The sequence below is a fragment of the Curcuma longa genome, chromosome 1 (genome assembly GCF_044706935.1).
Source record: "Curcuma longa cultivar G26 ecotype Majalengka, Jawa Barat chromosome 1, ITB_CL_G26_1.1, whole genome shotgun sequence".
Taxonomy (NCBI): domain Eukaryota; kingdom Viridiplantae; phylum Streptophyta; class Magnoliopsida; order Zingiberales; family Zingiberaceae; genus Curcuma; species Curcuma longa.
In genome coordinates, this window is record NC_133861.1 from 6,694,877 (window position 1) to 6,710,483 (window position 15,607).

Below are 15,607 nucleotides of genomic sequence, written 5' to 3' on the forward strand. Positions count from 1 at the left end.
ATGCTGCCACACAGTCATTCTCTCCTAGCTTCTCGACTAGGATAGAGTTATCTTACTTGATGGTGTCAAATATAATTCACTGCTCGGCCATGCGATCACACAACCATTCTATCCTAGTTTCCTAACTAGGACTGAGTTATCTTACTTGATAGTGTTAGACAATTCGCTACTCGACCATTTGACCATCCATCCAGGGTCAAGTCATCTCTCTCGATTACCCATTTTGAATCAAGTTTTTTCTTCTGGACAGTGGTTATGGACTATGCTATGTTATCTCTCCTCAAGCGGATCAAGATTGATTTTCTTATATGCGGTACTCTATTATCCTCAGGATGGGTGGGGATTACTATTTTGCTATTCTGATATAATGTGTTACAATGTGCACATCTTTTACCCCGACTCCGTTGGATCGAGCTCCTCTCCTCGAGTAAATCAAGATCAATTTTTTTTGTATGCTGACATTCTATTATCCCTAGGACGGATAGGATTTTTATGTTCTACTATTCTAGTTATCTTCCAACTTCGCGAGATTGAGTCCCTCATCCTAGACGGATTGGATCCATGTTATGATATTCTGATGTCGAGATAAGTGTTTTGACATGCAAGTATTCTTCTTATTATTCTGTGACTCACAGGATTGAGCCTCTCTCCTCAGGCGAGTCACAATCTATATTTTCGTATTATTTTGATGTTTAGATGTATCTTCACAATCGTGGGATTAAGCTTGTCTCCCCGATTAGAGCAGGATTGGAGTTCGAGTTTATCCTCACAATTGCTTGATTAAGTTTTCCTCCTCGATCGAAGCGGAATTGGAGTTCGGGTGTATCCTGACGATTGTGAGATCAAGCTTTTCAACTTGATTGAGATGAGATTGGAGTTTGTGTGTATCCTCATGACTACGAGATTGAGTTTCTCTCCCCGATTGGGGTGGGTTTAAAGTTTTGGTGTATCCTCATGACTGTGGGATCGAGCTTCTCACTTTGGTCGGGACAGGATTGGAGTTTGGGTGTATCCTCATGACCGTAGGATCGAGCTTTTCACCCCAGTTAGAGTGGGATTGGATTTTGAGTGTATCCTCATGACCGCAAAATCGAGCTTCTCACCCAGGTCGGGTGGGATTGGAGTTTGAGTGTATCCTCACGACTACGGGATCGAGCTTCTCTCCTCAATCGAGGTGAAATTGGAGTTTGGGTATATCCTCATGATCACGGGAATCACGCTTCTCTCCCCAATCGGGGCATGATTGATGTTTGGGTGTATTCTCACAATCGTGGGATTGAGTTTCTCTCCCCGATTGGAACGAGATTATTATTAGGGTGTTCTTTTCATCCCCCGATCTTGCAGGATCAAGCTTCTCTCCTCGAGCACTATATCAATATTGGTGTTTTGGTATTCCTAATCCCCTCGACTCTGGGTTGACATGGATTTTGTAGCAGTTTGGTATTCCTTGTCTCCCTCAAGTCCGAATTGGCATGGCCTTTGTAGCATCTTGGTATTCCTTGTCTCCCCTCAGCTCTCGACTCTGGGTCGATGTGAGCTTTGTAGCGATTTGGTATTCATATTTTCTCCCGACTCCAAGTCGGTACGGACTTTGTAGCAGCTTGATATTCTTATCCTCCCTCAACTCCGGGTCGGTGAGAGCTTTGTAGCAGCTTGGTATTCATATCCTCCCCCGACTTCGAGTAGGTATAGGGTTTGTAGCAATTTGATATTAATATTCTCCCCTGACTCTATGTTGGCCTAGGCTTTGTAGCAGTTTGATATTCATATTGTAAGTTAGTGTAGGCTTTATAGCAGCTTGACATTCATATCCTCCCCTGACTCAAGGTCAGTGCGGACTTTGTAGCAGCTTAGTATTCATATTCTCCTCCGATTATGAGTCGGTGCAAGCTTTGCATTGGCTTGGTATTCTTATTCTCCCCCCAACTCTGGGTTGATGCGGGCCTTGTAGTGGCTTGGTATTTTTAATCTCCTCTCAACTCCAGGTCGGCGAGGGTTTGGTGATGTTCTAGTATTCAATATTCTTACCATCTCCCAACTCTAGGTTGATGCGGGTCTATATTGGTGTTCTAGTACTCTGTTTATTTTCTATGAAAATATCTCCGCTTGGGAACATCCTTAGAAGACTGCACAAACTTGCCTCTTCCTAACTCTAGGTCGGTGAAAATTTGGTGGTGTTCAAGTGTTCTTGTGTTTGATATTCTTATCATTCCTCGACTATGGGTCAACGCGAGTCAACATCGATGTTCTAGTACTTTGCTTATTTTCTATGGGAATATCCCTGCTTGGGAACATCCCGGAAAGATCGCACAAACTTACCTCTTCGCTACCACTAGCCTACAAGTGCATCCCCATATGAGAATGTCCTTTACATATCGACTTAGGTCATATAACATCCCCGCTCAGGAATATCCCTCCCAGATCAAATCTTTCTGATTCATATTTCTAATGGTCTTTGATAGGTAGCAAGTGGAGGTGTCGACATACATTGTTTATGTCTGACCATATCTGTAATCAAGTCTCATCAACTATTCTTTCTTTGGCCTAATTAACTGGGGGAGGTATGTGATGTACCTCGCAATCCCCGCTCGAGCATGTTGGTAATCTGAATTTGGTTCCGTTCAATTTTTGTCAAACAAAAATTTTCGGAGACGGATCCTTTTCAAGTAACCCTCATATTCGATCAACCATGTGCTTGATTGATGCATAAGATCATTGGGCTCTTGTGTTGATATTCAGGATCCATACAAAAGAAAATAATAACAATTATGCAGTGAAATAAAATAATTATAACTTTCTTCTTTGTAGGTTGTGTAGATGATTGTACATACCCAAAGACCTCTTGATCTTCTGCTGTATTTCTCTCATCTTCTTGGACGTTGTGTTGGCAACGATCTTCCAAGATGTCTCCACCCAATTCTTCTTCTTTTCCTCTCTTCCTATCCGATGGCAAGAACTCAAGAAAAAAACTATCTCCTTCTTCCTCTTCCTCTTCTTCTTTCACTTCTTCTCTTCCTATCCTCTTCTCTCTTCTTTGGGCGCCAACCCTATCAAAGGAAAGAATCCTCTCAAGGTGGTGCCACCTAAAGTTAGAAGAAGAAAGAGACTTAAAGAGAAATGGCCAAAGAGGAAAAGAAAAGAAACTCCTTTTCTTCTTCCTCTTCCTCTTCCTCTTCCTCTTCTCCTTCTTCTTCCTCTATACTTGGGCGTTGGCCCCTAGTAAGGAAGGGGAGAAGAGTATGTGTGCTTGGGCGCCAGCCCTAGCACAAGAAGAGGATAAGAAACACCATGGGAGCCGGTCCTAGCAAACAAAAGGGAGGAAAGAGGTGTTGTGGCCAGCCCTAGCAAATAAGGAGGAAAGAAAAATTGTATTGTTTCCCTCTCCCTATCCTCCCCTTTTATAGCTTTGCCATCATAGAAATTTTAGAAAAAAATAACTGAATTATTATAATTTTATTGTATAACAAAATTTATATAATTTTGTTGGATAACAAAATTTTTAATCAAAGTTTTGTTGGATAACAAAACTTAATAAAATTTTGTTGGATAATAAAATTAACATAATTCTTATTTAGAATTAATCCGAATTCTGTTAACTGAATTCTTAATAGAATTCTAAACCGAATTCTGTTAACTGAATTCTTAATAGAATTCTAACAGAATTTTATGGATGGATACGAGACTTTATCCAGAGGCTACAACAGGGACCTAGAGGAGGAATTGGTTTTGGTCTCCTGATGGGCTTGGGCTTCCTGTGTTCTCCCTGAACACCCAACTCAAGTCCATCAATAATAACTCATACCATTAAAGGGTTATTATTAAACTACCGCATCAATCCCATATTATAATATGGGCTCTTTCTTATCATGAGTGCATTAATCTCCCTGTGTTTAAGATATCGCATATGTCCGTCAATTAATTAAATTACTGACAACTCAATTAATTAACTTCTGAATCCAAGAGTAGTACCACTCAACTTTATTATCATGCGGACTAAGTCCACCTGCAGAGTTTATATGATAATTCTTATATATGAGCTCCTCAAGGGGGCATCATTAGCTTAAATATTAAGACACAGTTTTCTTCTATAATCAACAACACACCATATACATAATACTATCTCCCAACTCATCGGCCTATTGATTTAACGAATAAATCTCACTCTTTGATGAATTAAAGAAATACATACTAAGTATATGTGCTTGTTATTATATAGGAATTAAGAGCATGTACATCCATAATAACAGAAGTCTAGTTCGATTATATAGTCAGTATAAATCGAACGACTTCAAACGGTTCTGCTCAATACACACAAAGTGTACTAACGTAATTTAATAGTCAAGATAAACTAATACTAATTACACTACAATCATTCCAATGGTTTGTCCCAGTCCATCTTGGTTGTGAGCTACTATTTATAATTTATAAGGAACCGATAACATGATCTTCTGTGTGACACCACACACCATGTTATCTACAATATAAATTAAGTGGACAACTGCATAACATAAGAAATGTAAATATTTGATCAATGTAATTCTCATTTCATATTATTTCAAAATAGATGTTTATACAAAAAGTGAGGCTTTTAGTATATATCCCAACGGGGCATATATATTCGGGCGGGTTAACGAGAGACGTGACCAGACAGGCATGAGGATAAACCAGGGAACGTTTCACGGCTTGAGAAGTTTACAACTTGGGAAGTTTCGCGACTTGGAAAGTTTTGCGGCTTGAGAAGTTCTCGGCTTGGTAAGTGTTGTGGTTTGAAAACATCCCCTGAATGATATAACGACTAATCTGTTTAGATGAAGAAGAGGCGACCTACCCAATCGGGTAAAAATTAGCCCGAGTACCTTCTCAGATAAATCCTCCCAAGCCCCTTCTATTTATAACTAGCTTACCATGCAAGAACATCCCATTCAAGAACGTTCTTAGCACATCGTCCAAGCTTGGACTTTGACCACTTCCTTATTTTACTTAATCATCCCCACTAATAATTTTCTAATAAGCATTTTAACAGGTGACAATATCCTAAGTATGATTGTAGCAAGAGTTAGCTAAAAGAAGATGACGTCATCTGATCTGTTGCACATTGCCCCACATGTAGGAGAAGGAGAAGGATGTCAACAGGGTCAGCGGATTGGGCACACACCAGGCCTTGTACGGTGAGGAGAGGTTAGTCATGAACCTTCACTTATCATGTCTTGGTCTTAGAATTTGACTTTAACTCGAGATGATAACAGTCCTACCTTTATCCATGTGTGAGATTGACTTCAGCTCACACAGGAGACTAACAACTTAAACATGGGGTAGTCCACGTGGAAATCAACTTTAGCCCTATATAAGGAAAATGATGCCCATCGAAACAAGGTAGCTAACAAGGTAGCTAGCTCTAACTAAAAAATTAGTCACTCGTTGTGAGTAGCTCCAAGTCAAAATAGTAATTGACCCGGTCAACTATTGTTCTTCTTCTTATTCTTTTTGCTAAAATTCTTCTCTAGTAGAAGACATTCCTTCTTTCATATTAAGTCTTTCTCTCAAAGAAGGTGTTCTTTCTTTCAGCTCAAGTCCTTCTCTTGAAGAAGATACTCTTTCTTTCAACTCTATGCTGACATGACCGTAGGAGAGGTCACACCGACTACGTCAACCCCCGTTAATCGATATTGACTCGCAGGTAGGAGACCAGCTAAGTGTGCAAGATTAAAAGCTTTGTTAGATTTTTGCAGACAAGTAACCTGGTTGGGTGCGCAAGATCAAAAGCTTTGTCGGATTTTTACAGACAGGAGATCCACTTAAGTGCGCGAGATTAGATGCTCTGTTGGATTCGAACCAAAACGGAGAACTATAGTAGTGCAGCTAGGGAGAGTGATGGCGACTTGCATCACTTTTGGCATCACTCAGGTGAAGACCAGTTCGGGTGAATACCAACTCAGGCGAATACCAGCTTAGGTGAAGATCGGCTCGAGTGAATACCAACTCAGGTGAATACCAATTCAAGGGAAGACCAATTTGGGTAAAGACCAACTCAGGTGAATTCCAACTTGAGTGAATACTAACTCAGACGAATATCAACTCAAGTGAAGACCCAACTTGGGCACAGAAGAACGGGAATTATTGCCCTGCATATTTCAAAGCAGATCTTTGAAGTGGATCAAAAGCCTTACTGAATTTGAACATGATGAAAGTGGTGCGGTTGAGCTCGAGAGTGAGGAGGAGGATTTGGTCCACATCAGATATTGTAAAATATAATAAATGAGAAGGTCTGATTGGATATGTTCATGAGATTCGAGATTTAGACTTAAACTCATGAAGTAGGAAAGTTGATGGTAAATCAAACTTGAATAAAAAAAAGATGGTTGCGATATTGTTGTCAATTCAAATTCACTCAGACAAAATTAACGACAATAATACTAGTGACAGGGAGATAGATGAACAGAAGCCTGATACAACCAATGGTATGAGTTATGTTAAAATAATTTGGATCAATTGTACTGATACAAAGGAAAATACTAAAGATATCACTGTACTTGATAGAATATTCGTGCGTAATAATCTTCTTATTTTTGCTATTGATCAAAGTAGACAATTAGGGGTTGTTCTCAATGTCAATAAAATAGTTTATTTATTTTCTAATAATGGTCAGTTGATGAAAAACTTATGTAATAAGAGGCAAACCCTTCTCAAAAAAGGCAGATCTGGTGGGGTGAAAGATGACATAGATTTTAAAACCCCATACCAGTATGAAGCATTGGAACTTTTACTTAGATCTGACCCCGATTTCTTGCCTAAAAGGATTGGTTCGGTATGATATATCAAAATTTTCATATAAACTGTATACTGTACTAAAAATTTTGATATAAAAAATATATACCGATATCGTACTTAAAATTCAGTATACAGAAACTTAAGTATACTAGATTTTTGATATGGTATAAATTCCATACCTTCATATAAAAAATTTCAATATAATTTTGATACGGTATTTTAATAATAAAATTTTGATACAATATCGGTACAATACCGTTTATATCAAAATTATAAAAAATTATATTTGTTCAATTGTCCACTAATTAGAAATTTGTTCATTATTTCAATCTATATTGAAATATCAAAAAATATTAAATCTCATATCAATATCGATAATAAAAAGCTTGATATGGTATAATATTATATTGAAATTTTTGGTATACCAATGGAAGTGATGCGGTCGAGCTGAGAGTGAGGAGGAGGATTCGATCTGCATCAGATATTGTAAAATGTAATAAATATGAAGGTATGATTGAATATGTTGATGAGGTTTGAGATTCAGACTTAAACTCACGAAATAGAAAAGTTGATGGCGATTCAAATTCGGACAAAACAGATAATTGTGATATTATTGTCAATTCAGATTCATATTTAAATAAAATTAATGCAAATGATATTGATTACGACAAGACAGATGAACAAAGCTTGATACAGCCAATGGAGGGAGTCATGTTAAAATAATTTAGATCAATAGTACTGATACAAAAGAAAATATCATAGATATCACTATACTTAACAAAAGATTCGTGTGTAATAATCTTATTGTTTTTAAGATTCGCGTGTGATAATCTTATTGTTTTTGCCATTCATTGAAGTGGACAATTAACAATTGTTGTCATTGTCAATAAAATAGTTGATTTAATTATCATAAAAAATTTGTAATAAAAGAGAACTTCAATGGTGGATCGGGTCGTGTCGGATTGAAAGATGACATTGATTTGAAAATCGATAACAGTATGGAACTTTGGAACATTTACTTCAATCCAACTTGATTTCCTGCCTAAGATGGTTGGTTCGATATGATATATCAAAATTTTTATAGGAAATTGTATGTCGTACTGAAAATTTTGGTATAAAAAAATATATACCGATATCATATTTAAAATTCAAGATGTCAAAATTTTGATACAGTATAAATTCCATACCTTCATATCAAAAGTTTCAATATAATTTTGATATGGTATTTTGATACGGTATCGAAGAAATTATAAAAGAAAAAATTATATTTGCTCAATTGTCCACTAATTATAGAATTTATTTGATATTTCGGTATATATCAAAATATCAAAAAATATTAATATATATCCTATCGAAATTTTCGATATAGGGATGTAAGTGGTGCGACCTAGCCTAAGAGTGAAGAGGAGGATCTAGTCCGCATCGAATATTGGAAAATATAATAAATACGAAGGTTTGATTGGATACATTGACGAAGTTCAAGATTCAGACTTACACTCAAGAAGTAGAAAAGTTGATGATGATTTAGACTCGAACAAAAGAGATGGCTACGATATCATTGTCGATTCAAATTCAATTTAGACTCAAACAAAAATAATGACAATGATATTGATGATATCAAAATAGATGAATAGAAGTATGATACAATCAACGGTGGGAGTCATGTTAAAATAATTTAGATTAATGGTACTAATATAAAGAAAAATACCAGAGATGTCACTGTACTTGATAGAAGATTTGTGCATAATAATCTTGTTGTTTATGCTATTGATCGAAGTGGACAATTAGGCGTTGTCAATATCAATAAAATAGTTGATTTATTTTTATAAAAAAATATTTGTAATAAAAGACAATCCCTTTCAAAAAGGCGGATCAGGTTGGGTTGAAAGATGACATCGATTTGAAAAATCGATATCAGTATAGAACATTTAAACTTTTTTATTTGACACGATTTCCTTACTAAGTGGGCTAGTTCAATATGATATATTAAAATTTTCATATGACACTATATATCTATCAAAAATTTTAATATCAAAACTTTAATATACCAGATTTTTAATATGATATAAATTTTATACCCTCGTATAAAAAATTTCAATATAATTTTGATATGGAATAATACAATACCATATATCAAAACTATAAAAGAAAAAAAATTGGATTTGCTCAATTGCCAATTAAATAGAGAATTTGTTGGATATTATTGGAAATGTGAATAGAAATAAGGAAATGGAAAGATGAAAGAAGACTTTCATATGGAGGAGTTTAGTTCTATATTGATAGTTGAGGGACAACTTGAGTTGATTTATAATGTATCACAAGCATAGATGTTGTGAACAAATGCATGGGGAAAGGTTCTCTCTCATGCGTGGGTGCGCAAGGGGTGCAAATCTAGGGTCTCGGATTGCACTAACCGTAAGGCAACTCATATGCGAGCGACTTGCATGCGTCGAATGTACAACCGGTCAAAGCATAATTTGTCCAAAGTAGATCAACCAATATTTTATCATTCCGTTCCATTTTTTGTAACATATAAATTAATGGACGAGTTAATTACCTGGCGTTGAAACGGTCGAGTTTTATTTCTGACGTTTCAAATCAAGTCATTAATCCATTAATTATATTATTAATCTACCATTAATCTCCAATTAATGGGAGATATGTTGTGAGGTTAAGAGAAAGCGATGAGAGACCACAGGCAGAGTCTTCTCGATCCTAGCTTTCCTTTTCCTCTGCTTCCCCAGTGATAGTCTTTGGGTGTAATCAGTTCATCGAGGAACGATCTGTGCTTGATCGTTTCTCCAATCCTATCGTTGTATTCTGGGAAACAGACGTCCGTTGTGACCTCTAAGCACCGCCGAAGGGGATGAATCTGTTTTAAGAAAATTGCGTTGAATGCAGGCCTCAACATCATCCTTTTCGGCCACTCGGCACTCGCCCACTTGGCAATCGGCAGTCGGCCACTCGGCACTCACCAGTCGGCCACTCGGCACTTGCCAGTCGGTCACTCGGCCACTCGGCTCGGCGACAGTCGGCTCTCGACTCGACACTTGGCAGTCGACCACTCGGAAACTCGGCTCTTGGCTCAGTAGTCGACGACTCGACACTTGGCAGTCTCGACTCGGCTCTTGGCTCAGTAGTCGACGACTCGGCCACTCAGCTCTCTCCGACAAAGATTGTCAAACAGATATTTCGATATATTCCAAAATATCAAAAAAATAATAAATCTTATACAAAAGGAGTAGGGTTTATTTTTTAGGGATTACTTCCGAAGGGTATAAAAAGACAAAAGATGTGTAAATATATCAATTAATTAATTAATCAAAATTATACGCCATTTTATTAATTAATTAATTAATCGATCTTTTTCAGCTCAGTGCCAGTCGTGAAGCAATGAAAAGGAGGAGCCATGACACCGAGAAGCTTACGGCAACACGTAACCGAAGAGATCAAATTGGAATCCTTTTAATCCCTCCACATGCGTAATATTCTACTCCTAGTTCTTAACACGCGCTTCTGAATTATATTTTGATTTTACAAGTCGAATAAAAAATCATCTAATTCCATTTTAGAATTACTGAAAAAGCAACATAGTGTTAATAAATTCAAATTAAATCAACTGTGGATTTAAAAACAATTTTTCTTTTTCTTTTTTAAAAAAATATTAGAACCGGATCTGACCAACTATTGTCTTTGACTGATTTATTAGGTGAAGCCCGTCAAAGTGTCCTTTCTCACCCTCATCAACGCACGACTAATTGGACCACAACACGTCAACATTTTCGCAATTCAGTGAACCTAACCGAGATCCATTACATCCTCCCTTGCTACGTGGCGTCCTTTTATTCGGTTGATTTGATTGGGTCGGACAATGATGTGTCTGGAGGACTGAAAGTAAGCCGCAATTCGGGGTTTGGTAAACCCCGAACCTCAAACTTGACGCTACCCTAAACCCCCTCGAGTGGCATGGATGTAAAATGTCAATTTTGAGGGTCATCAAAGTAAAATCCAATTTTTGTACTCGCATCCTGTCGCGGAAGGAAGGCTCGTGCCGACATCTCCTTGTGCTGCTCGTTGAGCTTATCCGAAAATTCTCAATTTGCTCAAAAGTTCATACTCTTTTATCATTTTCTTTTTTTACCCTCACTTTTTTTTTCTTGTTCTATATTTCTTAAAATATTTTTAAAGAATTATGGAATTTATAATATGACCAATAAGAATGGAGATTGAAAGGGGAGTAAATGGCTACCGAGTCATAGAGGTGTTAAAAATTAGATTTGATCTGTCAATATTCGATCCAACTTGAAAAAAATTAAATTATAATTGGAGAATTTTTGGATTTAGATTGAATTAAATTTGAATCGGATTTGAATTGATGTAAATAGGATTTAAGGATTTTTTAAAATTAAATTAAATTTTATTTTTAAAATTAAAAATTTTATATAATATTAATATGATAATAATAAAATATTAAAATAAAAATATCAAAAAATAAAAAAAAGTTTTTTTTAAATTTTTTTTGAATTAATCGAATTATATGAATTCAAATTTAAAATTTCAAATTGAATTGAATTCGGATTTGAATTCGAATTAAATTTTTTTATTAATTTTTTATTTAATAGAATTTGAATCTAATTGATCATCAAATTTGCACACCTATCATATGAGATTGTTAGGGTGACAGATTTTGCTTGGACTCTATCATTCTAATGGTCTCATAGTTATCTGATCACGATTAAGTCAATGGCGTACTAAGGATATTATTTCGGTGAAGTCGGTGGAAAATTTAAATCCTTGTCTTTTTATAATTTTGCTCTATTGTAATAAATTCAATTATTTCTCAAGAGTTATATATATATATATATATATAAAAAAAATTATATATATAAAATTAAAATAATTATATTTTTAAAAATATAATTAAATTGATTATTATGAAATGAAATTAAAATAATATTTTTCGTTCTGTGAGACGGGAGTGGAAAGTGAATTTCACTTTTTCACGCACAGGATAATATTATTAGTTTGTTTCGTACATCTCCTCTCTCTCTATCGCTATAAACCAAAGGCCGAGGCTCCGCTTCTGCTGCTCGCTCTGTAGAACGCTTTTTCGATTTGGTTTCTTCCGTGTTTTTCACGACGGATCGAGGATGTGCGGAGGAGCGATCCTTTCCGGTGTCATTTCAGCTGCGAGGTCCCGGCGCGTGACCAACGCCGACCTCCTGTGGCCGAATCCGAGCACGATCCAGTCTAAGAATGGGAAGAGCGGGCGTCGCCTGGCCGTGGCGGCCGAGGAGACAGAAGAGGACTTCGAGGTCGACTTCCAGGAGTTCGAGGAGGAGTTGGAGGAAGACGACGAGGTCGATGTCGCCGAGGTGAAGAGCTTTGCTTCTCCTTCCAAAGGTTAGCCTCGAACTAGGATTTATTGATTTATCTACTTATTTTTTTGCTGTGTTTTTTGTGAAAAAATGGATCCGAATAAATTTTTTTAAGGTGCCTCGGCTGTTTATTCTTGGGGATGTCTTCATAGATCCACTACCTTCCTTACAGATTTTCATGTTATACTGCGCATCGTGCTGTTCCTTGTAAAAGATTTCATTGGCTTGAAATTTATTTAGGAATTTTGTTTTTGATTGACAAATTTTATTCTTATCTTTGATCTTGCTATTTTTAATGGCTTCAAATCTCGTGATAGTTTCGACAAGCAGAAGTTAATTTTGTTTAATTTAACTTGGTCTCTTCTTCTTTTTAATTCCCATTTGGTAATTTTTTCTTCTCGCCACTGCTGTTTTTATTTAAGATCTGTAATATCCAAATGTCTAGTATGGGAGATTATAGTAGGATTTAAGGCTAAAAAGTGTTTCTTTGTCCAAAAATTGCCCACTTTGTTGAATTTGTTCACGATATAAGTTGAGACTTGAGACCAAATAGAAAGAAAGTTGATTGGTATACAATAAGTTATCAATAACCACCACTCAAGTCCTTATTGTTGCTAATAAGTTTGCCAACTATGTCTTTTCTTTCCATGATTTGTGAAAATTATTTATAAAACAAAAACATAGCTAGGACTTACCTTGTGAGGAGATGCTGTGTCTTTCATATCATCTCATAGTTAGATGTATACATTTTGACCAAAAAAATTAGATGTATAAACAGGTCTAGCCACCCACAGGTGTGTATGAATTGTTGAAGATGATTAAAAGGGCACTTCTTCATAAGACACCAGTTACTGATTTAACCGGGATGATAGTAGATGGGTATCTGACTAGCATAATTTCCAGTTCCTTTCATGGGAAACTTTGATTTTTCTCATGATCCATCAAGAGTTATTAAGAATGACATTCTTTGGTTACCGTCTACACAAGAGATTTGGTCAGCCTTGAGAAAGCAAAAAACATATGGATTACTTTGGACAATATCTCATGCTTTTGGTGTAGTTCCTCTTGGCATAAGATTCTTATTATTTCAATCGGAAAACTTGGTTTATTCTCATCGGCCACTAATAGTTATTAAAAATGACACTCTTTGGTTACCGGTCTACATGAGAGATTTGTTCTGCCTTGAGAAAGCAAAAAATATGAATTATTTTGGACCATCCTCATGCTTTTGGTGTAGTTCTTCTACTCTTTTGTTAAGATGGTGCTTCACTTTTAACTACTTAATATGTATTTCTATTAATCTATTGCCTCCTTTTTGTATGGATACAGATGCACAAATTAATCTGAGAACTCTGAAGTTCGATGGACCTGCTGCCAGGTCTGCTAAAAGGAAGAGAAAGAACCTATACAGAGGAATCCGTCAACGTCCTTGGGGAAAATGGGCAGCTGAAATTAGAGACCCTCGTAAGGGTGTTCGTGTTTGGCTTGGGACATTTAACACTGCTGAAGAAGCTGCAAGAGCCTATGATGTGGAAGCTCGTAGAATCCGTGGTAAGAAAGCCAAGGTGAACTTCCCTGACGAGGCACCAACCACTACTCAAAAGATTTTCATAAATCCAAAAAATGCACCAAAAGCAAGCCCACAAGCAAGTTTCAGCTCTTGCAATTCTTTCACTTACTCAAAAGACGTTCATGAAGATTTCTCTTCAGTTTTGGATATGTTTGAGTTGAAGGATCCCATGAACCAATCTAGGAATCTTAACTCCAATGCTATAAAATTAGCTCCACCAACTCAAGGACCAGGGATGTATATGTACCATGATCAAGCGAGTGAGTCCTTTGGTGGTTCTAGATATGGTTGGGAAGATGAAGTAAAACCTCTTCAATTGGCAACAATGCTTGATCCCACTAAAACTCAATCTGAAAATTTTGCAAGTCTTGAAGATGGCGGTGCAACAAAAAAACTGAAGAATAATTCTGGAGAAGCAGTCCCTGCTGAACAGGACGATGCTCTCAAACTCCCTGAAGAGTTATCTTTTGAGTCAATCATGAAATTCCTGGAGCTGCCTTGTTTGGAGAGCAGTTCAGATGAGTCAATTGACAGCTTCCTGAATTCCAATGTAACTCTGGATGAAGGCGGAGTGAGTCTGTGGAACTTCGATGACTTGCCTGCAATAGCAGGTAGTATTTACTGAGGGACCTTGAAGTAATAGCAAGTGATCTTCTGTAAATAAGGTATACATATGTAAACACCACTTCTTGCTAGTTCAACTGGAAATCATGCTGCTATTGTTTTTAACGATCGAGGTGCCTTGTTATCTTATGTGTGCTCCAGGAACTAGTATTGGTCGAGGATATGGTGAACCAGACATGTTTGGTGTGGTGTTGACCTAAAGTCCCTCTTGTTTCTGCTGGTTTGCTGTAGGTACTGTTATCCCTAGTTTATGTTCTGTTACCATGTGAAGTGTTCTGTTCAATGGTGGATTTCCAATGTTTGTATTGTGGCTAAAACAAATTTTTTTTTAGTACTTTGCATCTGTGTTACCTGTTCTTACGTGCCAAAGATGCCTCTGCATGGTATTGTTCTTAAGTTGTGTTCATTAGTGATTTTTTTTTCTGATAAAAATGGCATGATGAATAAAACTGAAAATTTTTATGACCATTTGTAGTGCATGAAGTTATTTTGATAATTTTAAAATTATAATCGTAGCATTTAAATATTTTTGTTATTTTAATTAGTTTAACTTTTATGGGCATGGCATAATTACTGAATACTATTAAATTATCAAAGAAATAAATTTTTTTTTGAAAAAACTAAACCATGTATGCAATTAAGGTATTGACATATCTTTTATATTTAATGATTAATGTCATAAGTTGATGAAATATTCGATTTCTATTTTAAATTTGTATAGCCGACTTGTATTATAAATTAATTAAACCGCAATTATTAGATTGAGGGGACAACTAATCTTCCTATAACTAATTCTATAATTAAAAGTTCCTTTTTCTACTAATATCTTTTATTCGAAATGTTTTTAATATTAAATTGAAACTACCAAACTTAAATAATATTTTTAACTAAATCTTCAAAAATTAATTCTTGATGCACTTTTTATTTTTAAAATTTTGCAAATTTTAATTAATAAATATTTTCTGTTTTTCATAATGTTAAAAGCGGTTCCTATATTAAAACTTGTTTTAAAAATTAAAATTAAACAATTCCTCAAGTTCTTGCCTCCCAACGTTACCCGGCTGAGGAGGCTTCCAACAGAAGCGGGGTCCTCTTAGTCGGTCAAATCACGAGGCAGATAATTGGACTGGTAGAGGTCAAATAGTATACGAATTAAACGAGAGTCGACCACGAGGCTGGGGCCCGCCGGTTGGTCCGGCCATCTTCGTTGACCAGCAGAAGAAGCTTCCAGATGATCTAGGCGAAAAAATATCTCGTGTCTTACGAT

At 36.3% G+C, this 15,607-nt stretch overlaps 1 protein-coding gene across 1 annotated transcript; it reads left to right on the forward strand.

Moving 5' to 3' along the window:
• Nucleotides 1–11,843: 11,843 nt before the first annotated feature.
• LOC141832298 (ethylene-responsive transcription factor 1-like) lies at nucleotides 11,844–14,700 on the forward strand. Its single transcript, XM_074719793.1, has 3 exons — nucleotides 11,844–12,171; nucleotides 13,476–14,381; nucleotides 14,482–14,700. Exons 1-2 carry the CDS (start codon nucleotides 11,919–11,921, stop codon nucleotides 14,339–14,341), a joined length of 1,119 nt encoding a protein of 372 aa, XP_074575894.1. The 5' UTR covers nucleotides 11,844–11,918; the 3' UTR covers nucleotides 14,342–14,381; nucleotides 14,482–14,700.
• The last annotated feature ends 907 nt before the right edge of the window (nucleotides 14,701–15,607 follow it).

Coding starts and splice junctions, on each gene's coding strand:
- LOC141832298 (XM_074719793.1), top strand. CDS start 11,919: ATGTGCGGAGGAGCGATCCTTTCCGGTGTCATTTCAGCTGCGAGGTCC. Junction 12,172..13,475: donor CTTTGCTTCTCCTTCCAAAG/GTTAGCCTCGAA, acceptor GTATGGATACAG/ATGCACAAATTAATCTGAGA.